A 26,911-nucleotide genomic window follows, 5' to 3' on the forward strand; every position below is an offset into this window, starting at 1 on the left:
AAAAATCCAATGTGGTTGTTTTGGATTTTCTTGAGTGGTCCTCTCACCCGCTTCGATATCAAGGGATTGTTTCTCCTTCCTTCTTTTCTCATGTTCCCCATCAATTTTTTGCCACTTAGATTTGTGATCTTCATGTTTCTGATTTTCTTGACCATATCCCAACATCCCTTCCAAGAAACCCTGATTTGAAGGAACAGACTTTTGATTCCCAAGAATTTCTCGAGTAGCGGATTCAGATCTAGCATCGGCCACAGAGAAGTGCACTGTCTCTTCATTAGATCGTGACCAGTTAGATTCTTTCATTTCTTTCTTTTCTTGCTTGGGAATGCGCAGATCATTTATCTTTGTACCTTTATCCCATCCAGTGCTGAGAGTGAGCTGTACCTCATTTTCAGGCTCCTGACTAGAGTAAAAATTAAATGGCTTTGAATTCTTTCCATTACCATTGTCTGTTGTTCTTGAAATTGTATTTTCTTCAATTTGACCTGTGGCTTCATCATCTATATATTCATCAGCTGGCCGTTCAAGATCAAAAGTCTTACGTAAAGCCCGACTAGGTTGTAACCTGTTAAAGTCTTTTGATATACCATTGATTTCCTTTGGATTGGATGCAATCTGAAGATTCTGTTCCATTTGACCAGATAAGGGTAGTTGAATGTAGTCTGTACCTGAAATAGGATATTTATGACCTGCAGTGTCTCCTTCTATCAGAGACCCATTCAGAACACCCCAAAGATTTTGTTTCTCTTTTGACTTCAGCTGTTCTGGGCCAAAATGAAACAGATATGCACCATCTTGCTTTGTCGCGGAAGACAAAGTTGATGTATTGAGATCTTTCCTTTTGAGATCATCCATTAGGAGCTTTTGAACTTTATATAAACGATGGAGTTCATGGACCTGCACCATTCAGCAGTCAAAAGAAATAATTAGACATAGACCAAATATTTGTCTTGTGGGAATAGCTTTGTTAAAAGTTTTCTCTTCTATCTTCTCTTCCCTATTGATTTAAGTTACTTGAACTTGAATCAATCATCCTCTAAATATCTTGATTCTTTTCACACTACTAATGTCAACCAGACATGCCATGCCCCATACATTGAACTAATAGAATTTAGAATTATCAGTTTGCTATCAAGTGGAAAGCATTGTGTATATAGATAACCAACACTATCTAATGATAACCCATCATTCGCGCCTGGTAGGTATATATATTTCCTTTGAAGAGCATCCATCTTATCAGCCAATGTTGTCTGTATACCTGTTCCCTGAATATTTCTTCATGTCTTAGCATTGTTTGCTTCAGAATTTCTTTCTCATATTCTGAACAACAGCTTTCCGGCATCTCTTGCTTGAATATGCTATAAGATTGACCCTTTTTCAACACCATCTTGTTAGCACAAGCTGGCCAAGCATCTCCAAGGCTTATTATTATAAAGTCAGTTCGTTCATTCTTGTTGGAGACAATAAACAGCAATTGATTATCGCTCTGCACTTGATCTCCCATAGCCACTATTTTCTGTATGGCAAATTTAGAAAGATGCGTTCAGATAAAAATTGAGGAAATAAAATGAAATAAATGAAATGATAAGAACTAGCAAGTAACAAATATATTTTATAAAGTTATGACATGGCAATATATTCACATTAAATATATGAGAAGTTGGAATGACTTATGAAAAAACGTCCATGAATATTATCAACAGCAATAAGACATAATTATATAGAACATATACAAATACAAATTTAGTTGCTTTTAAATATGAACAGTCAACATATAACATAGATTTTAAATACTAAAGAAGATTTACAGATTTTAAAATCATACTTTCTCGCAGATATGTAAATAGAAAGATGAAGAACACTATCTACATGTAGGAAATGTGTAGGAAGCAATTATGACGCAAATTATTTGAAAATTTAAGTTACCCAGTCATTCAGGAAAAATATTTCAAATCAAATAAATAGAAATACCATAACAAAGTATTAAAAATCTATACTGGATGACCATAGACTGTAACGACTAAGTAACAGGAGTGTAATGATTATGTGCCATTTATCGCTCATTATTGATCACACACTACCATTAATGTTCCTTTTAGCTGTTGCAGATATATCATCGAGATTGACTGTTTCACTATATCACAGCATATTCTCAAAGTCACACTGAGAAATCTAACATTAATATTCACAGATTACTTGCTTCTTATGGATTGCATGCTATCCTTCATGACCCTCATGTTCATCATTGTCATTATCATCACTATCAAATTTTCAGAAAAATGCCTGACATTCGTTATGCAGCTCTTGATGATTCCATTTGGCTGTATGCTTTCTCAAAACATCATCTAACAAAATGTCACACATTTTGAAAGATTTTAAAAGTCTCATATTTTCTTGCATAAGCTCATAAATGATTGATTTTTATCACAAATTGGATGAGATGAAATTTTTACTAATGTCCAATGATTATTGAAGGAACTGTAGTGAAATAGAAATAACACCAAGTACATGGGAGACTTCCAAGCATCTCGTATATGAAGTAACTGAGAAGGAGAAAGTGAAAATGAAATTGATGTTCGCTAAAAACCAAAATAGGTCAAAGGGACTAACAGCTAGTTACAATAGCCAAGTAGGAGGGTGGTGCATGAAGCCCCCTCTAAGGGCTAAAAAGTAGAATGAAAATTCAAGGAAGAGCGGTTGAGAACACTCAGCAACAACTCCTAATGTTTAAGGACAAAAAAAGGAAAAATATCGGTGATATGTTAATAACGCAAATGATCTAGACTTATGCAAGAACGCAACAAAATACAGAGATACACATAAACACCGAGATGCAGCAGAAATAAAACTTCATTTCATTAATATCAAAGAACTGAAATATGCTTACATACAGGATGGAAATAAACTAGCTCGCGCGATGGTAGCTTATCTCTGAGAAGAGATGTGGCAGACACATGCCTCTGAACTATGTTACAATGAGGCGCAAGGGCCATTTTTATTATTAAACAAGGGAAAACCCTAAACAACCAAAACCCTAACCCTAGGTGATGAAACGCCAAGAGTTTGTGGGCCCCGTTGGAGTTAGTTGGGCAGCCAACTTCCCAGGGTCGTAACTTGGTCATATGATCTTCGTTTGGTGCGTACGATACCTCGTTGGAAAGATCTCTCCGAGTACTACAGGATTTGCCGAACGCAGGGTCGTGCCTGTGGGCACAAGCCAGCAGGCACGGGTCTTCTGCGGACCTCAAAAAACGTCGTTTAGGCGATCAAAACAGCTTCATAAGTTCAGGACCTGAAAAACTGCTAAAAATAGTAAACGCTGCTATAATTAAGGAAATAGGCGAAACTGACTGGAAGTCTAGGAGGAATAGGCGGGTGGCCACCAATATCCACCTAGATCAACAAATCAGTGTATTGTAGAGTCCACTGGTGCTAAATATCAACATCATGTGGATGTTTTTGAGCAGGGTTTGCCACTGAAAAAAAGGTGGATATCATGAGTCCGTCACTATATTTGTGTGCAATATTTGGTGGAGGAGGCTTGTCCTCTGGGTCATCTCTCAAAAAAAGAGCCATACATGTTTGGTCTTCATAATGGATCAACCCTAAGAGAGATGTTAGAGTTAGCTTATGATGGTCACATATTAATATGGACCTAGAAGTTTAATAAAGTTAAGTTGTACTTTAGTTTAATAAAGTGACATGTCAAATTAAGTTGTCTTAATTAATAAAGTGGTTACATAGGATTTGTCCTATATGCGGTCAGGAGCTTCTAGATGGATCTTGGGGGGACTCATGGTTTAGAGGAGCCTTGGTTATGTCAGGGTGGTCACCAGTGTATGAACTAGTCCAACCCGCATCAAGGGGCACCTACGTCTTACAACATGGTTAGGAGTCACTGAGGCTATATATGGCCTTGGCCTTGGTGCAGTATTGCTCAACCATTCTCAACATGGCAGTGTCACAAAATCAACATTTCACATTTCCCAATGCAAGTGGTCCCAAAATGCTCAGCTTGATGAGAAGATACCATGCCACATTGAATTTTTTTCAAACATTGGACAACTTTCGCATACATTACATCAAAATTGGTCTACGAAAGAAGAGGAACACAACCCATGTCTCAATTTCTCCAAATTCCCAAGGGCGTTAGAGATCCATTATATGGGTGTGATTATGTGGCAATGCACGGCAATGTGTAGACAAATGAAGCTAGATCCAGATGAAATCAATGCAAATCTCAGCAAACACAAGTGGCAAAAGTGTCAAATTCCTCAAGGTGTAGGAGAACCCAGCAAAAGTAGAAGAAGTCGAGACACTAAGTAGTCGTTTTAGAGGCTCGTTGAGCATCCAAGGAAGGCATTGGGGAATATTGGACCACTATTCATTTTCTTTTCAACTTTTGAACCGAGTGCAAAGGGAACGTTGAGCTTCCAAAGTCATTATGAGTCAAGTCAACCCTCGTTAGGAAAATTATGGATGTAAATGCAATATTTTATAAAATTTATTTAGTCTCCAACATGTGGATGACAGGTAAAAATATATTCCTAGAGGAGGAGTCAATTAGTCATTATCTAGCCGTTAGAAAAAATTTATAGTAGGACAGCCTGCCCTATAGATTATTGTTGTTGTTGATTTGCAAGATCATTATATGCCATAGAAAAGAACTCATTGTACAAACATTGTGTGTGTTGGCTTTTCCTATTTTGCATTTTCTTAATCATTGTTGTAACCGGGGTTTAACATAAAAAAGTTTCACACTAAATAAGATTACATAACATTTGGAGGAACAATTCATTGAGAGGCTAGATAGCCACATGGAAAGGGTGGACTAAGCACTAGTCTACACCATCTCGTTTGTTGCAGGTTTTGAATTTTCTAAAAGATGCATAGTAGAAACCAATCTTTTGATTTAATAATTACTACCTAATAATCTTCATACAGTTTATTTTATGCCATTGATATTAAAAGCAATTATACACAGAAGATTTCAACAATAATGCAATGAAAAAAGTAAGATGATAAAGACACATGCACGATAAAGACAACAAATTTACTCTGGGAAACCCAAACTTGGGAGAAAACCCAACAACTTTTCTTCCAAGTGAAATTATTCTTCAGCAAGGTTTACAACTACAAAATTGTCTAGAAATCTGTGCCAAAATCCAAGTCCAAATACCAGTCAAACCTGATCAAAATTCCAGCCAATAAATGTTGGTCAAATCACCCAAATATTCAAATCTGGTCAAATTTTCAACCTGGTCAACTTATCTCCTGCAGTGAACTTCGGACCTGTAGTTGACTCATGTTGTCAACTCTCACCTGCGATCAACCCCTGTGGTCAAACTTGTGGTCAACTCATCCTTTTTTGCAATCAAACTCAGCTAGAAATCTTGGTCAAACTCGATCAAATATTCAAGAACTAGCCCAGTCAGACCTTCAAGAATCTTCTCCTTTGACTCTACATGGGTGGCTGGAATAAAAGAGAGAAATATGTGATGATCTGAATTGGTCAAATGAAGATGTGACATTATGTATTTATACTTGTCAAATGGGTGAATTTTGACCAAGGGTCACACCCTTTCATGGTGGGGTTGACTTGACAATTTGGAGCCTACATGAAGCCCAAAAATAATTTTTTTATTTTAATTTCCATAATTCTTTTAGGCCAACTTAGAAGGCGGCACGCAGAAATACCTCCCGCTGCTACACAAAATTCAACACTCCCTCTTAGCAAGGGAGGTATTCTCCTTGGCTGCAACATATTTCCCCTTAGCTGAAATTTCTCCTTCATAAGAAAAGTCCATGAGCTTGTCATGTTGATGCGTGTCTATAGATAACTTTATGCTGGAGTGGACAATGTAATTCCTCACATGCACGTCTACAGATCACTCCATCCTAGTGTAGGCAATGTGAGTATTCAAAACATTTTACCTCTGGCCAAAGTCCTTTATGGCTCCTTAGGTAAATATATCAATCTCCTTTGGTCAAAGTCCTTTATGACCCAGCCAAGTCCTTCTAGCTTCTCAAGAGAGAATCTGTGCTTGGACCATTCACCCTCAGCCAAAATCCTTTATGGCTTCTCAGGTGAATTACAACTATCTCCTCTAGACAAAGTCCTTTATAACACAGCCAAGTCCTTCTGGCTTCTTAGGAGAAGATTTTTCCAATCCTATAATTTCCTTGGGCCATTCACCTTTGGTCAAAATCCTTTATGACCCAGTCTGTAATGACCCACCTACAATTATAAATAAAATACGAATACTAGCATACATATGAGACCTCCATACGATAGCTACGTATGCATGGACCCACATGTATTGCACTATATATACGCTGGTTACTACAAGAAGAGATGTAAATTAAGGTAATGAATCAATACCTCACCAGAATATCATATATATCAAATTAGGTAGGTAATAATTATACCACCTTATATATATATATATATATATATATATATATATCCTTAAACTAAAAGAAAATGTTAATTTTAATTTACAAATTATATTTAAAATTAAAATTAATAAAATAATAATATAAATTAATTAAAATTATAAACTAAATAAATCAAATTAATTTATTAAAATAATAATAAACTTTAATTAAATCAAATCCTACGTATTCAAAATAAAATCCATAAAATCAAATGAGATTTGATTTTTATAAAAAGTTACATGTAACAAAAATAATGACACGGAGATGGGAAGAAGGCGGTGGGCAGAGAAATAAAAGGAGGAAGAAAATCTTGAGGAAGGGAGGAGGCTGAGAAAGGGAAATTTCTGAGAATCTTACTTACTGAGAGGAAGAGTTCAATTGTTCTTAAGTTTTTGGGCACGGGGGACCAGATTGCGTCAATTGAGTCGCACTTTGGGACTGAGTACCTAGGTTGTACCCAGTTTGGCTGGGTGGTTTTGGTCTTTTGGTAACGGGAGCGGGAACAGAAGCAGGAGCAAATTCTAAGGCATCTTCAACCACAGTAAGCTAGGTAAGTACTCAACAATGAATCAATGAAATCTTGATGTTATGAATTATGTTTAAGTTCACAAAATAGTTTCCATATTTTGTTAAAGGAAAATGTATGAGTAAATCAAAACCTTACATTCTTGTTGAATAAATTACAGCATTACATTCATGTATGAATAAATTAGGGAACCTCACACAGTCAAAGTCCTTTATGGCTTCAGGAGATGGTATGTCCTAATCTTGCAATGACATCAACCCTCCCTCTTAATGAGGGAGACATTTTGCATCACGTCAAGCTTGTCTCTAAAGTATACAAACTTCACTCTAGATAGAGGCTTGGTGAGAATGTCTACAATCTGCTCATCTGTGTATATGTAGTGGAGCTCCACTGCTCCCTGCACCATGTCTCGGATGAAGTGACTTGATCAAGGGGTATTGCAAGAAGCTTTTCAAGTCACACTGCTTCACAACTTGCGACATAGGTTGTGATATACTCTGATCTTGTTGTATCAAGTGCAACATTAGTTTGCTTCCTGCTAAACCAAGATATCATAGCTAATCCCAAGCTAAAGCAGCACCTTGATGTGCTCTTTCTATCCTTTGCACTCTTGACCCAATCTAAATCTGTATATCCTTGCCACTTCACTTCACCCCTAAGACATATGTTAAACCATATCAATTGTAGTATGCAGGTACCTCAACCTGCAACCCAATGTATTTGCGTCGGTTCAACCATATACTTGCTCAAGATGTTCACTGCAAAGCAAATATCAAGCCTAGTTTTAACCAGGCACATCAAGGATCCAATCAATTGCCTATACATCGTGAGATCCACCAAACCTGAATAACTAATCCCAAGAAATAGTGTATTTAGACAAAATCTCTCATTTCAATCTATGAGGCCAACTCCCTTTGTTATTAAAGCAGGTCTTCCTGTGGTAGTCCTTGTTGCTCCCTTTGTCACGAAGCAAGTCCTTTTGTCGTTGTTGCTCCCTCTATCACGTAAGCAAGTCCTTTTGCCACTATTGCTCCCTCTATCACATAAGCAAGTACTTTTGTTGTTGTTGCTCCCTCTGTCATGTAAGCAAGTCCTTCTACTATTTGATATGGTCCCCTCAAGGAAGACATATTGCTCCTAGAGACCTTTTGTCTCTGAGCATCCTGACAATCTCAACCCATGACATCCTCTAGGAAAGTTGCTCCTTCCACTCTGCCTAACGGTCTGCTCCCTCAGAACTAGAAGCTCTTATTGTCATCTTGCATGATCCTAGATATCCTAACAATTTGTACAATTTCTTCCTTTCGAACACCAATCACTCTATTAAGTCTGTGCTCGAGCCCTTAGGTCATACAAAAAACTGACCATTTGGTGACTGGAGCAAAACTATCCTTGTAGTCCACTCCCTCTTATTGGGTGAACCCTATTGTCACAAGCCTTGCTTTGTTCTTCCTGATGCTGCCATCTACTACCATAATCATTGCCTTAGCAACATTCATGATGTAGTACCTGCAAACCTCATTCAGGAGGCCATGGAAGATATAACCATAACCAAGCAAAAATTACAAAGACAAGAGGTTGACCAAGGAATAATAATAGTAATCAAGGGAGAAAGATATGAATTACTTATCCTTTAATTTAGAAGGAAACTATTGAGGGTTGTAGGGAATTGTCAACTCCCTCTTGATCCTTGCCTCCTTGCAGAAATCAATGAAGTACATCTTCAATCTTATCAGGCTTAGATTCCTTTGTCGTCTTCTCAACTGCATGCTCACCTTCGTCCTCAACATCAGTTGTTGATGCATGTTGCTTTCCTTTCCTTTTTCTTGCATGAATTGTAAGGGCTAGAGTTTCTTCATCTTGCAGATTCATCGAGCTATCTAGCCACACTAAGTCATTCCATATGATATCAAGGAGATGAACCAAACGTGCATCACACAAGCTCTGCATGCATCAACACTCCAAGTCCTTCCATAGGTTTAATTCCACAAACCCTAAGACTTTCAACAAGTATAAGGACTTCAAGACGAATAAAAAACTCCTCATCTCCCTGATCATAACAGCCACTGATCACTTAGTTATTAGACCTCCTGTTCTTAATAGACTTCCTTGCAACCCTTTAGTCCTCTGCTAGACTTATGTTAAGCCCTTGTCCAAGCCACAGCCACCTCTAATCTGTCCATGATTGGCCTTGGCCCTAACCCTAAGGGTCTCGACACTGTTGCAAGTCTTGCAGTAGCTTATATTGGACTTTGATAGGCCATAACAGGCGTTTCTATACCCTCAGCTAGCAACCTTTTAGGCCCAGACCAACCTCAGTCTGCCTTAACTAGGCCTAGGCCCTGCTTCAGTTGGCTCAAATGACCTTACATGGGTATAAGACCCTTCTTGCGGCCTCCTCTCGATAACTTAAGCCTTCAATTATAGGTCTGTTGCCACAAAACCTCTGTGGCCAACCCTTATTCACTTCAATCCAAGGATATTTTATCATAGGGTCAACAGCTCCTTTCCTGCCCTTAAAACAAATTTCTTATTCCCTGAGAGCTTTGTTGTCCTACTCAACCTCTTCTTCCATGGTCAGACTCCTTAATTTGACTTTCTTCTCTTAGTTGCCTCAGGTTCCTTTGGGTTGTCTCTCACACACAAGTGAAGTCACTTCTCATAGTTTCTTAGGCTAACTTCAATGGTTGCTCTTTAACAAGCTCCGAAACCTTGTTGAATTTTCTACAAGATGCATAGTAGAAACCAATCTTTTGATCTAATAATTACTACCTAATAATCTTCATACGGTTTATTTTATGCCATTGATGTTATTGAGCAATTGTACATAGAAGATTTCAATAGTTATGCAATGAAAACAGTAAGATCATAAAGAGACAGCCATGCACGATAGAGACAACAAATTTACCATGGGAAACCCAAACTTGGGATAAAACCTAGCAACTCTTCTTCTAGGAAAAATTATTCTTCAACAATGTTTACAATTACAAAAATTGTCTAGAAATTTGTGCCAAATTCCAAGTCCAAATACTAGTCAAACTTGGTCAAAACTCCAACCAATCAACGCTAGCTAAATCACCCAAATATTCAAATCTGGACAAATTTTTGGCCTGGTCAACTTATCTCCTGCAATCAACTTCAAACCTTCGGTTGACTCCTCCAATCAACTCTTGTGGTCAAAACCACGGTCAAACTTGTGGTCAACTCATCCTCTTTTGCGGTCAAACTCGCTCAAATAGTCAAGAACTAACTCAATCAGACCTCCAAGAATCTTCTCCTTTGACTTTATATGTGTGGCTCGAATAGAAGAGAGAAATATGTCATGATCAAAATTGGTCAAATGAAGATGTCACATTGCGTATTTATACTTGCCAAATGGGTGAATTTTGACCAAGGTTCACACCCTTTCATGGTGGGGCCAACTTGACACTTTGGAGCCTACATGAAGCCCAAAACATTTTTTTATTTTTTTTTTAATTTCCATAATTCTTCTAGGCCGGCTTAAGAGGCCTCTTGGCATGCGGGAATACCTCCTGATGCTACACAAATATCAACAGGGAGGTCATTTGGATGATGGTTGGACAAATCTTCTAGGAGGCAACTTTGACCAAGAAAAAATAGTACTCAGCGGCAATTGATCCAAAGATCGGAGATGCCACATTAGGAGCCACTCCTAGTTGGATCCAAAGGTGTGGAAGAATTTTAAGACGTAAGTGGGGGCGATACTCTCTACTCGAGACGAATCCCACTTCATTGTCCAAGATACAAGATCCACCTATGTGCAATTTTAAGACATAAGTGGGGGCGATACTCTCTACTTCCCACTTCACTATCCAAGATACAAGATCCATCTATGTGCAATTATGGTTCACAACCCCGCACGTTGGGTAAATTGTTGTGGTACAAGGTAATGTGACATTTCCTTAAATTGCAACAACTATAAATTTATTCTTCTAACTGATTAATTATGCAGTTCATTTGTTACAGCAAATAACCAATAAATCACACTGCAATTCTTCACAATAAAATTACACTGCAGAGAATAAATTGGAACTGAGAAAATAGATCCACACAGATAATAAAATTGACTCAGTAATTTTTTGACAATAGTCCCCGGAAAAACCCAGAAGGGAAAACTGGTGCAACAAATGAGGATTTATTTTATTATTATGCAACAGCAAAATCTAAGTACAATAAACTGGATGTCTGACTAGCAATCCTTTAACAATAATCTCGCCAAAATAATTAGGAGAAAACTTCACCCTCTACCAAACAACTTTGCTCCCTTTTGGCCTACTCACACTGTCTAACTGGTTACTCGCACTCTTGGCCTGCGCAGTTCATACAGCATCCTAGAACTGCTCCAAACTAGTCGTCTAGCCTTCTCCTGGCATTGGAAAATTTTGCTCTACCTTCCAGAATGACTTTCTGACCTCTGAGAGTTTATCCAACCACTTCCCGGGCAACTCGCTCTACTAATCTAGCTAAATCACATCTCCTGGACAACTTCCCTGCAAGGCCTCCTCTCTACTGGCTCTCTGGAACTGGAAATCACTAGGAAATTCCTCCAGAATTTCTCTGTTGCTGCTCCCTCTTGCTTTTACTGTCCTTCTAACTCGAACTCTTCTTCCCTGCTCGATCTTTGCAACTAGATAACTCAATCTGCCAAGGAACTCGCTCTCCCTGTGTCTCACAATTGTATCATCTCCAACTCCATCGACCTACTCTTATAATCTCTCATTGGATCACCAACGACCATGATTAAATTGTTATCAGCAGCTAAGATCATCTCAAACTTGATCCATGTGAGTTTCTAGAGCTTTCTCAACTTTCCTTATTTAATTCCTATTAATTAACTAGTTTTCCTAAGTTAGACTTAGGAATATTTTAAATGATGGTTAATTAATTTAATTAAGGCCTTTTGCAAGCTTATCTCACGAAACCTTTTCTAGGTTTTGAAGATATCGTGTTATTAGCCTCTATGACACAGATCAGGACTAGAACACTTGTCCGATTCTACAAAAAATAACACTCCCTCTTAGCGATGAAGGCGTTCTCTCCCATAACATCTTCCCTCACGTTGTTGATGTTTGACATCTGTAACAACCTATCACGGTCCATCAAGCTATTGCGCATACTCTGATTCCTCTGCTAACCCTGTAGCTGAGCCATCCTGCATCTGCGCTACTGCTTACATTACTCTGTGCCTCCTGCACTGCTACCAACTCTGTCTGCGCTGCATCGGATTCATGTTGCTGCAACTTAGAATTGATCTACTATCCTCATCTCACATTGTTGATGTTGCAATTGTGTGTTCTAATGTACTGGCCACTCAGAGTTTGAGGTACTGGGCTTCCATAGGGTCGCTCCCTCTGAAGCAAGACTTCCTCTGAGTCTCGATCTCCTATTGGGAAATCTCTCTTTTCTTTCAGCAAAAGCTTCTCTACTACAACTCGCAATCCTACCTACATGTCGATTGGACTGCATACTTTTGTTGCCGGAACACCAATCTTGTCTCGAGAACCCCTTTCCGATAGACACTCTCCCTCCTGTTACATATTGAAACTACTCGTTCTACCTCTGGATCTCCTCCCAGTATTGGTATACAATCTGTAGCCTCTGCAGTATGGATTGGTTGATTGTCTTTGGCTAGAATTGTGCCTTGCTCTCTGCAACTGGTTAATTCGCACTACCTCCTTAGGCTTCACCTCTTGGAAGTAACCCAGCCTCCTTTTTTCCTCCGAAAAAACTAGAAACCTCTCTGGAAGGAACTGCTCCTACTACCTGCAACTGGGCAATTTGCACTGCCTGCGTCACTACAACTGTCTCTGTGAAAATTTGGAAGACCTAAATTCCTACTGCAGCAATTACTGAACAAATTATTTACTGTTTCCTACAGTAAACATCGAAACTAATACACTGCAACCTTCACCATTTAAATAAAATGTGGAAACAACAAACTGAACAAGAAAGAAATACACAACACATCTACACAGTTATGTTTGGACAAATGTCCCCAAAAAAAACCCAATGCGGGAAAGTCGGTGCAACAGCTGAGGGTTTTATTATTATGTAGTAGTTTTTATGAATACAATCTCTAGATGCCCTTCTGGCTATCCAGAACAGAGAATATTACTTACAGAGAGATGAGTGAGATTACTTCACACTATCACTGGAGACTCTGGCTGATCTAGCCACTAAATGGCCAGCCCCTAGCTGCCTCTGCGCAGTCTCTACACAATCACTGCATAGGCCTTGCGTCACATCTACTTGGGTCTGTGTCACTCCTCCCGGCTGATTGATTTGCTTCTGAGACTTCAACTTCTGCCCTCCCAGTCTCACACCCTGACTTCTGGCTCTGAAAATCGATTCTCCAGCAAATTTACGGATTCCCTTTGGGCTTCTGCGCTACCTCTGCATGGCCCTGCATTAGCCTCTATGGCTCTGCGTTGCCTCTACTAGATCTCTCTCTGCCTTCTCTACTGAGTATTCCGAATCAGGAGAAATCTCCAACTAGAACTATCCCTGCCCCTCACTGCAATAGATCACTTCGAATTCCTCTTCCAACAACTATTGTGCTTCAGGAATTCAATCTTTTGATCTTCACTCGATGTATTCTCCAAGTGTCCATCGATGTCCTTCTTATAATCCTCCAGTTGAGAACCAACGGCCCAAATTAGATTCTAATCAATGGCTCAGATCATTTGGACTCGATCTCCGTCTTCTTCTAGAAGTTTCACCCACAATTAGATTAATACCCTTTAATTATTTTAATTTCCTAAGTTTAGACTTAGGCACCCATTAAAAATAATTAATTATTTTAATAAAACTGTCTCCAAGTGGAATTTCCCAAAACGATTTATGGGTATTGGAGAATGCATGTGTCTAAGCCACCCTGCAAATTTTGAGACTTAGAGCACATTTGATGCTACCAGAAATCAACACTCCCTCTCAGCGAGGAATGTGCTCTAGTAATGCAACCTGTTGAATCATCACTCTGACTCTGAAACATCTCCCTTTCCACTGTTGATGTCTAACATCGTTGCCCACCAACTACTGTGCAAATGTTGCATTTGTACTATTGTTGGCTCTGCCACTGCCAACACTACCTCTGTACTGCAACTCCCTCTCAAATTCTACATCCGTGTTGCTGCTGGTACTGCCACTGCCAACACTGGAACCTTCTCCAATTGTTGTTGCTACTGCATCAAAAATGGAAAAGCATCCCAAATTATTGAACAAGTGTTCAGTATGATGCATCTCCTTGCTGGAGTTTGATTGTTTCTAGTCTCTAGGCTGACCCTCTGAAGCCTCTGCATTTATGTTGACCTCTGCTCAGTGCCAACTGCACTGCTACCAACTCTGCTCTGCATCTCTCAGTCTTTGGCGCTCCTAGCCACTGCAATTGTCACTCCGGCACACCTCTGCACCAACTGACACTGGTCCATCCTACTACTTCTGATGTGGACTCCCATAGCAAGGAATTGATTCGAGAGGTGGGCTTCTCAAGGATCCTGCCCATCTGCAATCCTTTCGAACTATAGCTCTAGATCACCCCACCTCCCTCCTGGAGGTATTTGGGTTATCATGGAAAACTACTCCTCGATCTTCGCAGGTGCAGCCTCCAGATCATGCTTCTCATCTTTGTCCTTCTTTCTGAGAGGACATTGTGTTGCATAGTGACCGAATTCACCACACCTGAAGAATTTAATCTTCGAGATGTCTTTCTTCTGCCTCCACTGCTCTTGCTGCCCCTTGGATGTGAGGGTTGCATTCTCTTTTTCCTCCTTAGGCTTTGACCCATTGCTACTGCTTCCGTCAAGTTTACACTTAACCAAGTCTCACCTCAGCTCCTCTTGCTTAAGAGTTGCCCACATTCCTTCCCAGTCTGGCAAGTTCTCCCTACGCAGGATGCTCTAGACAAATACTTGCCACTCCTCTGAAACTGAGTTGAGGGCCACCTCTTACCATCTCAAAAGACTGTGTAGACCCCACAACTGCTAGCTCATCTCAGGTCTCCGGAAGCTTTACAAGGAACAGATCAATGTGTTCCCCCTTCTGCATCTGCATCGACCTCATCTTCTGCTCTGAAGATCCTTGATACAGCGTCGACAATGCATCCCACATCTCCTTGGTAGTCCCTCTGCCAGCGATGTGACAGACCACATGATCCTTCACTCTGTCGAAGATCATTCTCTTTGTCGTTGCCATCTCTCCCTTGTACTTTTTGAGCAGATATGGATCCGCGGGCACAGCTACCACACTGTTGACGTAGGTCTACAGAAAATGTTCATCCAGAAGGCATGCATCATTGCCTTCCAGATCACATAGTCGAATGCACCATCCAACGAATCTTGATCTCTCAACCCACTGGCTGCCATTTTTGCCACTCAAAAAAGTCGAATGACCTCCTCTCTCCTGCTGCTGCTCAACAAATGAGAATTCGAATTAACTGGCTAGGAATTCTCTGAGGAAGAAATTCCATCAAGTGTCTCTTCTTTCTTTTGACGTCTTTCTGCCCAGCAACTGCCTACAGAAAACTACGTCACACTAGGAACCCCTCTTCATTGAAGCTTTTGCTGTGTTGCTCCCTCTGTCGCTAACAAATCTCGATCTGGAAATCCTACCTCTCTGTCGACTACCTCACAAAGAGATTTACCACGAAAATATTGCCCTCCTGGCCTAAATTGCACACACCCTTTGGGGATTCGATTTGCTGCCTATGCAGCACTTCGACTTCCCTTTTTCCTTCAGCGCTGAGCTCTTCCAGCACTACTCTCTTGTTTCACCTACAGCTTTGATTCCATGTGAAAATTTGGAAGACCTAAATTTCTACTGCAGCAACTGATTAAGTTCCTTCTATCTGTTAATTATTAAACAAATTATTTATTGTTTCCTACAGTAAACATCGAAACTAATACACTTCACCATTTAAATAAAATGCGGAAACAAGAAAGAAATACACAACACATCTACACAGTTATTTTTGGACAAATGTCCCTGAAATAACCCAATGCGGGAAAATCGGTGCAACAACTGAGGGTTTTATTATTATGCAGTAGTTTTTCTGAATACAATCTCTGGATACCCTGTTGGCTATCCAATACAGAGAATATTACTGACAGAGAGATGAGTGAGATTACGTCACACTATCACTAGAGACCCTGGTTGATCTAGCCACTAAATGGCCAGCCCCTGGCTGCCTCTGCGCAGTCTCTACGCAATCACTGCATAGGCCCTGCGTCACTCCTCCCGGCTGATCGATTTGTTTCTGAGACTTCGACTTCTGCCCTCTCGGTCTCACACCCAGGCTTTTGGCTCTTAAAATTGATTCTCCAGCAAATTTATGGATCCCCTCTTGGCTTCTACACTGCCTCTGCATGGCCTTGCGTCAACCTCACTAGCTCTGCACTACATTTGCTAGATCTCTCTTTGCCTTCTCTGCTGAGTATTCCCAGATCAAGAGAAATCTCCAACCGGAACTATCCCTGCCCCTCACTGCAAAAGATCACTTCGAATTCCTCTTCCAACAACATTTGTGCTTCAGAAATTCAATCTTCTGATCTTCACTCGATGTATTCTCCAAGTGCCCATCGATGTCCTTCTTATAATCCTCCAGTTGAGAATCAACAGCCCAGATTAGATTCTAATCAATGGCTCAGATCATTTGGACTCGATCTCTGTCTTCTTCTAGAAGTTTCACCCACAGTTAGATTTATACCCTTTAATTATTTTAATTTCCTAAGTTTAGACTTAGACACCCATTAAAAATAATTAATTATTTTAATAACACTGTCTCCCGGTGGAATTTCCCAAAACGATTTTTGGGTATTGGAGAATGCATGTGTCTAAGCCTAATTGCAAATTTTGAGACTTAGAGCACATCCGATGCTACCAAAAGTCAACAGTCTCATGTGTACTAACTGTGTTACTACACAATCTAACAGGGGACCTAGGAAGGGTTCTGAAGGGACTATTACTAGACCAAGTGTCAACAATGGGACAAGGACCCATTGTCACCTCAATCGATGTCCCCTGCTCTTTACAATGTTTCACCAATGGGAGGAGTCCCGATATAAAGGAAATCACTAGAATGGATAAATCAATGATGAGGTACAAAGTGACTTCTGAAGCCCATTCAGTGGAGAGGCTCAAATTATAGCTTGCTTGCTTCAGGGACAAGGTAAGGGGCTCTCCAAGAAAGGCTAAATGGGAGTCCTAGACCTAGAGGATATTCACTTGTGAAGGATATCCTAGACCTAAGACTCTCTAAGGAACAAGGTTCCTCAAGTGGCCTTGTAAGATAAGGAATAATGAAGATATGGGACCACTAAAGGGCCTTGGGAAGATCCAAACTTGACCTAGGGTTTAAGAAATCCTTAAAGGAGTGTCTAGGTCAAGCGAGGATAGAAGAAGGCCACAAGAATAGTTAACTTTGAGTTTTTGAGTGAAGAGACCATCAAAATTGCCACTAGCCAAAGAAGACCTAGACCAAAACAATTTCAGAGCTAGGGCCTGATGTTTCTCACAAACCAACCTTGGGATAGACCTCAAATTTGGAGGGCTTGTAGAAGACACCCCAGCACAGTTCCTCACCAACTCGCTCTGCAAGATGATGGCTCAAATGGAATTCGCTTGATGCCCTAGCTAAGTCGTCCAGGGTCAGGGTAGAAATTTGTGGAAAGGAGAAAAATGAAGTTTTAGGGTGATCACCAAGGATTGAGACCAATGCCTAGCCAATTGCGGTGAATAGAGCCAAAGTGAATTTGATTTTTGGAATTTTCGCTCTACCAAGGAGTCCTTTTGCAACTTTGCTAGGCTAGAGTGACCCAAGTTAGGTCACAAAAAGAAATTTATACTTTGATTACAAATTTTGATGGAGCTTCAAGGTGAAAAGTGCACAGCCCACCCCTAGGAACATTCGTTCTTCTTTCCAAGATGAATAACATATGCAACAAGCCAAGATTACAAGTGTTTCATGAATTTGCATTAATTATTAGGGCACAAGTAAAATCAAGACATAGCATTTCATATATTAGACATAAATCATTAAGAAATTTGCACAAAAAGAGCACTTTCATGAAAAAAGAGCATGTCCATCCATCACATTTGCAACAATGAAGCTCCAAGATAAAATAGCAATTATCCAAATATCAAACTGCATCAATAAAACTCCAATTCGTCCATCAATTGCAGGTCCAAAATCTTTTCTCACGAGAGATATAAATCCAAGCGATGATCCTTGTTACAACAAGGCTCTCGTGCATTTCTATGAGCCTTTAAGGAATTCAAATGGCCTAATTTAGCCTAATAAGGCCCCTAAAATACAATAATGTGCAAAATAACATTACTTTAGTGACAAGCACACCAAATAGTTCCATAATATGAATAATTAGCCTCTCAAGAGGGCCGAAATGATAGAATAGTAGCTAGTAGGGTCGTTGGAAGGCGAAATTGTTAAAATTGGCAACTAGGGCCAAACTCCACATGGGTCATCTTATCTACGACAGCTGATATTTTTCTTGGATTCCTCTCTTCGAGAGGTGTAGGATTGATCTAAAGATCATCCGATTCTAACATGTACAAATGAAGTCATGAATTTATTTTGATTATGGTCAAATTGTCAAGGTCGGCCAGCAAACTTATGTAGGCTCAGAAGCCCAACAGTCACATCTATTCATTCTCAACGTTGCATATAAATAAAAGGTAACTTAGCCTCATTTGGACACACTCATCTTCACACTTGTCTCTCCCCTCATTGATTGGGTACAGATTTCTGGGCGTCTCTCTCTCCACGCATCCGAAATTTCAGGGCTGAAATTTCAGAATGCCGAAATTTCAGGGTGCCGAAATTTCAGGAGACCGAATTTTAGGGTTGTTTGACCAGACTTTGACTGGTCTGAATTTCATTGTTTTGAGGGCTATCTCTGTTTGGGCAAGCCGCATTTTTGGGCACAGAAATCAAAGCTAAACGTTGACTATTGACCAACGTTGATTGTAGCTAGGGCTGACCACAGGTGGGTTGTTTGACCAGACTTTGACTGGGCTGAATTTGACTGTTTTGAGGGTTGTGTTATCTTCTTGTTTGGAGGCTAAAGTTGACCAATTTGCTGAGGGTCAAATCTGTCGTGTTGACCAGCATTGACTTTTCTGGTTAGGGCTCTTTTGTTGTTGTTATAAATTATCAGATTTGCAAATTGTACTATCTCTCTCTGTTGAACTATTGAAGACTAAAAGAAAAATTGATCAAGGGTTTCCCCACATTGGGGTTTGTCCTTGGCTAGTGCCACATCTTGTGTCCTCTTGTCTTGGCTTGTCTTCTACTGTTTATGTTTATGTTCTATTTGCATTTTACTATCATGTTGATGCGATTGCTAATCTGAATATTGATACTAGGCTAATAAAAAAAATTAAGTAAAATTGCTCTAAAGCATAGAACATACCTTTGTTGCCTAAAATTAATAGAAATGAAGTCCCTCATGTACCATAATTAATAGGAGGGCTCCAATAACAACGATGAAGGGGGTGTCTCCTTAATATCCAAGCAAATGTCCTGTGGTGCTCCCAAGTGGTTGTGGGGGAACAAAGAATGTCCTCATGGGTCTCCAACTGAATCGAACAAGCCTATGCTCCATCTGTAAGGGTTGGAAGGATGAAGCAAGCCCTCCCTTGTCTCCCTAGGTGACACAAAACCTCATCTAGGCCCTGGATCAACTACCGAGTGTGTGGTGCAAGTGTGTAGTTTGTTGGGCATTGTGGCCCAAGTGCATCGTCATCGTCAAATAATTAGGACACGAGCAAGCAGTAGGTGGGGTTGAAGGATCCCATGGTGTGGCTATCTACTCTCCGCTATGGTGAAGGCCAATGGCTCTCAACGCTCACCTTACAAGTGCCATTAAGACCCTCTAGAGGGCTTGGATCCCATATAGGGAGGCCAAACCCCAAGATGAAGACCAACCTGCTATCATGTATAAGATCCAATGTGTCTCCTCACACCTTCCAGTACAACGACTCATTAGTGCAATTGAGAAAATGAGCTTACAAGTCATGGAGCCATGTGGGCACTTCATAGTGGCATGCCCTTCCATAATGGGCTTTAGAATGTACAGGTGTCTCCAGGCTCAAAAGGGAGGTTAATCAAGGACCCTATTAGGTGGTTTCAACCTCTAAGGGAGTGATAGGTCCACGGTACATCCATTAGATGGCAGGTATAGAGTGGGGCAAAAAGGAAGGTTCCAAGCCACATGCCATGCTACAAGGGTAGCTATAATGAGGGAGGACCACACTTGGGTGTATAGATGTAGGAGGAAGCATCATGATCAGCCAGGGTCTCTAGTGATATGAGGTCTATCATTATGAGGTCTACCCATAATGATAAGGGTAGATCTCATGTCTGGCTTTTGCCCACATGTTAAAGTTTTGTTCCGGCCATCTTTTGCATTTTATGGTACATTTCCTATTGTAAGTGGCCAAATTATGTTTTTAACTTTCTTTTTAGCTACATCAACCTGAGGGGCATTGTTCTAGGCCCGACCCAAAGTGTGGATAAGGGGAGGGGGAGGCTAACTTCTTGTGGACCCAATGGACAAATGTGGACCCGAATGGGAAATATGTGAAGAGGGGAGTGATGTGATGTGGTGTTGGGAAGCAGGACAATGCAACCAAAATCTGGTTTCCCATGTAGTGTCACTCCTAAAGGTAGTAGCCAATAAAGGAAATCCCACGGGACTAGGATACAAGGTTAACCACCAAGTTGGACAAGGGGAGAAGAGTACAGACCAAGCCCGTTCCTCCCGCTGAAGGCCCCCACTAATCCATGCCCAGAAGCATCCATGATAAGTAAGCAAAAATACCCAACTACATAATGAAAGCCATACCTTTGGGTTTGGAAGGCCCACCTTCAAACATACAATCATAACAGATGGGTGAGGGCACATAATCGCTAGCTCAGGTGGTGGAGATGGTGGCACATCAAGCTATCTAGTGGCTGCAAGGGGTTGTTGGTTGAAGACAATCTAGGAAAAAAATTTATCCTATGGGTGTCACCCACTAGTGGTGAGCAACATCTGGCACCAACTGGGACATGATCACTCAGTAGAGTGCACGAACATACTCAAACGAGGAGGTCATGAGAACACCAGCAATCTCTTGGGACTGTAGATCTGTTACTTGCACATCAAAGACTAAGCACACAGGGCAGCATATTTTTGTGGCGTCTTATGATCGTCCATGCTTTTATTAGGCCATAAAAATCAACAAGAAATAAAATCTAACTCTAGATGCAATTTTTAATCTAAATGCACCTAATCTAGCATGATAAAAGAATATGATGTTAGTTCTAATGCAAAAATCAACATGCAATGCATCTTATTCTAACATGCATGGCTACATTATAGAATGCTAAGTGTAATCATATAGCCAATGTAACCAACATGTTATCAAGTCATTATAGAAGCATTGACCCCTATAATCACCCATGTGATTTAAAGGAAAAGAACAATCATAAATAGAGTCATGAGGGTGGGAGGTGGGCGAATGAAATGACCATGCACTAAGGATCATAGATGAGGATGGAAGAGAAGAATGTAATGTGCACCTTTCTTGTAACCAAAAGATGGATATGTCAACAATCGGGCTCTTAAATCTTCGATGAATGGCAACCTTAGGCATGTTGCCTTCATCATAACCCTCCTTGATGGTGTCATGTTTCATGGTTTCTTGAAGCTGGCATGAAGAATCGGGGTCTACGAGGTGCTTTTCCAAATGATCGAGCTCGAAAGGGGAAAAAGGATCATTATCACCAATGGTTACGTGACAAGGAGTGAGAGAAGGATCAATTGATGACTTAGACACCCGGCCGGGATCGTAGGGAAAAACAAGGGGCCTAGTTGTATCATTGGTATCATAGATAAGGCTCCTATTACAAGAAGGTCGCTCATCTCCTATATTCCCTTTTCAATAGAAGAGTGGTCAGAGATATCCAAAGGGGTAATGGGAGGATTGTTAATTTTAGATAACAATGTTATGTTCTATGCTTAGCACAATTTACTTCAATGTTCCTTTAGCAGTAGCAATCACATCAACCATTAATCATATTGACAATAAATGTCGATAGAACATAAAAACAAATGCAGAAGACAAGCCAAGACAAGAGGACGCCAGATTTAGCAGATGCCAGGGACAAACCCCAATGTGGGGAAAACCCTTTGATCAAATCTTCTTATTATTATTCAATAGTTGAATAGAGACAGAGAGTACAAAAGTCAAATAGACTAGCCCAATACAAAGTCAAATCAGCCCTGTCAAATTCTGCAGTCAAACTTCAGCCCTAACCAGAAAGTCAATGTTGGTCAAATCAGCAGCAAAACACCTCCTTTGAAGCTCGGTCAAAGGCAATTCAATTCAGCCTCCAGCAAAGGTCAAAGTCAACTCAAAATAGTCCCACAAACTCTGGTCAAACTCGATCAAACAACAGTCAACCCTGTGGTCAAATAGTGCTACGGTCAACGCAGGTCAAACAATCCCAAACTTCTCGATTTTCGTGCCAATCAATGCGACCTCAAGAAAGCGAAATTCTACCTCCAAAAATGCAATCAAATTTGGTCAAAACAACAATGGTCAACGCTAGTCAACAGTCTGAAATTTTCGGTTTTGTTTTAGCCCAGAAAAATAGTTCTCTTAGCTGCACGTGAGAGAGAGAGAGAGAGAAGATGCCCAAGTTGTACGAACCAATCTGTTGAAGAGAGAGAAGAGTGAGTGAGTGATTGATGTCCAAATGAGGAGAGAGGTCTTTTCTATTTATACACTTTATTGTGGGTGAAGAGACACATCTTATTGGGCTTCTTGAGCCTACATTAAGCTGAGTCCAACCTGAACAATTTGTGCATGTGAGAGAATAAATTCAAAATCACACTTCTACTTGTCTGAATGAGATGTTCTTTATATCAATCTTGGAACTCTCGAAAAGAGGAATACAATGCAATAATCATCTCCATCATATGAATTGTCTTAAGGTGGAATTTGGCCCTAGTTGCCAATTTTAACACTCCCTCTCAACTAGGGAGAATTCCACCTGTCAATCCATCTGTCATCATCATGCCACCTATTGTCTTGTACCATCTCTATAATCACTGCTCTTTGAGTCGCAAGCCCTTACCACTCCCCACTGACAAAAGTCAGTCCATGATCCCAGATCAAGTTGTTGAACACCATGCATCCTATTCATAGGGAGTATGGCAGTACACGATGCGTCCATCGGTAGTGGTATGGTCTCTAACCACTTTTCCCAACTCATTGGCCAGATGAGAGGTACTTCCCATGAGTCTCAGACTCCATGGGTAGGATGTATGCTAGGGCATCAGCAGGAGAAGGTGAACCACTCATCCTGCTCATATGCCATAGAGGAAGGCGAACCACTCATCCTATGCATATGTTAATCGTAGGGAAGGTGAACCACTCACCCTACATACATGTGTTTGCAATCGTAGGGGAAGGTCAACCAGTCACCCTACACACATGTCAACCATCATGGGGTGTCACAGGAGAAGGTGAACCTCTCAACCTATGGTTGCTCATAGCTCTAAGAAGTATCCCAAGCCCCCAAGAGCTCCCAGAGCTTAGTGTCCAAATCATGGGGGACCCTCATAGGAGGGTCTTTCCACGACTCCAAGTCTCTTTCGGAAGGTTAAGAATTTGACCTTCCCTAAGGGCTTCATGAGGATATTTGCGATCTGCTCATCTGTCCAGATGTGTTGGAGCCTTATTGCTCCCTGTTGTGCCATATCTCGAAGAAAGTGGCACCTGATATCAATGTGCTTGGAGCGATTATGGAACACGGGATTCTCTAAAAGGCGTATCTCACTCTGGTTGTCGCAAAAGATCACGATGGTATCTAGCACGTGCTCAAATAGCTCACTGAAGAGCTTCCTCAACCAAACAACTTCACAACAGGCCATACTCACAACAATGTATTCGACCTCAACAATGCTTAAAGCAACCGATTTCTGCTTCCTGCTCATCCAAGATATTGAAGCAAACCCCAAAGAGAAGCAACACCCAGACGTGCTCTTACGATCCACCACACTGACAGCCCAGTCAGCATTAGTATATCCATGTAGCCTCAAATTCCCGACAGTGTATCTCAGTCCTAAATGGATTGTGCCCCAGAGATATCTCAAGATATTCTTAGCAACAATCCAATGAATGTGATGAGGCTCAACCATAAATTGACTCAACGTGTTCACAGTGAAGCATATGTCAAGACGAGAATTTACCAAGAACATCAAGGCCCCACCAAGTTGTCGATACTCGAAAGAGTTCGCTAATCCGGGCCCAGCAGCACTTCCACATAGCTTCTTGAAGTTGAGCTCCATCAAAGTAGACATGGACTTGCAATCCACCATCCCACATCTCTCAAGTAGCTTCACAATGTATTTTCCTTGAGAAAGGAAAATCTCACCTGGATTTTGCTAGACCTCCAGCCCTAGGAAATAGTGCATCAGTCCTAGGTCCTTCATCTCGAATTTGGAAGCCAACTCCCTCTTGCATTGGTAAATGAGAGGGTCATCACCTGTCAGAAAGAGATCATCCACATAAAGGACCAAAATGAGAGGCCTGTCCTTTTCAACCTTGAAGTATAGGTTCGGGTCAGCTTCACTCCTTATAAAACCCAACTTCACAAAATAGCTATCTATCCTCTCATAACAAGCCCTGAGGGCTTGCTTCAACCCATACAGGCCTTTCTTCAACCTACATACATGTGTCTTACGATCTTGAACTTCGAACCCCTTGGGTTGTTCTACATAGACTTCCTCCTTAAGCAAGTCATGCAAGAAAGCAGTTTTGACATCCATTTGGTGTAGGCTCCATCCTTGAGAGGCAGCAAGAGCTATAATCGAACGAATAGTGGTATATCGGGAAACTGGTGCAAATATCTCATCATAGTCCACTCCTTCCTTTTGAGAGAAGCCTCAAGCAACGAACCTGGCCTTGAAATTTTCAGCACTCCCATCAGCTTCGTGTTTGATTTTGTAGAGCCATTTTGAAGAGACCATTGACTTGTCCTTAGGTCTAGGAACCACATCCCAGACATCATTCTTCATGATCGACTCATATTCCTCATTCGTCCTTCCAAACTTGTGCTTCACGGCTTCTTCGAATGTACATGGTTCACATTGAACTATGGTACTCATAGCAGTTAAGTACCCTTGGTACCGGTTCGGCTTCTTGCTTTCACGAAATGTCCCCCTTGGTGCAACATGTCTCTCGGCATCTTCAAGAGTATCTTTGAGCCACAAAGGTTTTTTTTTTGAAGTAGAGGGCTCACTAGGAGGTGGATCAATGGGATCCATCGGACCTTCAACATCGGGCATCGGATCATCTGTCGAAGATTCATCCTGCTTTCCTACATCATCATCATTGTCCTTCCTAGGGATAAGAAGATCTCAGACTTTCCCAAGGGCAGAATCTTCATCGAAAGTGACATCCTGACTTATTTCCTCCTCTTTGACCAAGCACATAGATTCTATATGCCTTTGAAGTTTCACTGTAGCCCACAAATGTTCTCTTCTTCCCAAATGCATCTAGCTTGTTTCTTTTCTCTTTCGGCACATGAAAATATACGGGCCAACCAAAAGTTCTAAAATGAGAAATATCATGTTTCTTACCGGTGAAAACTTCTTCAGGTGTCTTGAAGTCCAATGCTTGATGCGGGCATCTATTTTGAACATACACAGCGGTGTTGGTAGCTTCTCCCCATAAGAACTTCAGTAGGCCTTGGTAATGAAGCATGGCACGGATGGCTTCTATGATAGTTCGATGCTTCCTTTCGGCAACACCATTTTCCTCAAGAGTATATACAGTGGTGGTTTCCCTCTTAAAGCCAACTTCTCTACAATAGTCATTGAATTCATTTGACTCATATTCGGTTCCATTATTAGTCCTCAATATTTTGATCTTCTTCCCTGTTTGATTTTCGACCAAGGCTTTGAAAGAGCAGAACCATTTGATCACTCCATCCTTTTTCTTCAAGAAATAGATCCATGTTTTGTGAGAGAAGTCATCCACAAAAATTGCATAGTACAAGTATCCTCCTAAAGATGTTACAAGCAACATACCTGATAGATCGGATGGATCAATTGAAGAATATCGGTAGTTTGACTTTCACTTGAGGGGAATGGTCCCCTTGTATGTTTTCCAGCTGCACAACCCTGACAAACTCCTTCATGATCTATGTTGAATTTGGGCATACCTATGACCATCTTCCTTACATCAAGTAAGTCTTTGTAATGAAGGTGAGCAAATCTTCGGTGACATAATTTGAATTGACGAAGTATCGCAAGTCATTGCTCCCAAAAGACTTCCTCCAACCTAATTGAGACCTTCAACCCTAAATTCAAGTGTAAATGCATCTTTTGGGTTCCTTTTCCAAACATGTACCTTCCCATCAACGAATGCCACCTTGAAACCTTTATCTTCCATCGCAGAAATGGAGACCAGGTTCTTTTTTAGATCAGGTACATACAACACTTCTTGTCAATGAAGGGTTTGACCTTGATTTAAGAGAAGAGTGACAGTCCCAATCTTTTTCACAGGATAGGTGGCACTGTCCCCAACTATAATCTCCAAATTTGTCCTCTTTTCAACCAAGTTTGAGAGGGCCTCCGTGTACCCAGTGAAGTGCCTTGAGGCACCACTATCAATCAACCAATGATCCAATGTATCCAGAGGAGAGGCGGTGGTGAGGGAAGAAATAAGATAAAATTCTTTTTGCTTATCTACAACATTAGTTTCTTCATACCTAGAGTTTCTCGACTTCTTGGGAGGACAACCATTTCCATATCGAGCAGTGGGAGCATTCCTCTTTCCTTTGTTGTTGAACCTATTGTTCCTTTGATTGCCATTGCCTTTGTAGTTGTTGTGGTTGTTGTTGTCATCATCCCTTGGAGT

The 26,911-nt window shown here is 40.8% G+C and overlaps 1 protein-coding gene across 1 annotated transcript in view; it reads right to left on the bottom strand.

Annotated features, from left to right (window-relative positions):
- Window positions 1–26,911, bottom strand: part of LOC149224985 (uncharacterized) — a 113,693-nt gene that overhangs the window by 43,148 nt on the left and 43,634 nt on the right. The window contains exons 3-4 of the mRNA XM_089388324.1: window positions 1,259–1,516; window positions 48–897 (exon numbers count right to left, since the gene is read on the bottom strand). Of these exons, the coding sequence (XP_089244450.1) occupies window positions 48–897; window positions 1,259–1,504 (1,096 nt within the window). The 5' untranslated portion in view covers window positions 1,505–1,516. The remainder of the gene's footprint in view (window positions 1–47; window positions 898–1,258; window positions 1,517–26,911) is intronic.

Source organism: Pinus tabuliformis, chromosome Q, assembly GCF_031772625.1.
Source record: "Pinus tabuliformis cultivar Carrire ecotype Pingquan chromosome Q, CPIR1, whole genome shotgun sequence".
In the NCBI taxonomy this organism is placed as follows: Eukaryota; Viridiplantae; Streptophyta; class Pinopsida; order Pinales; family Pinaceae; genus Pinus; species Pinus tabuliformis.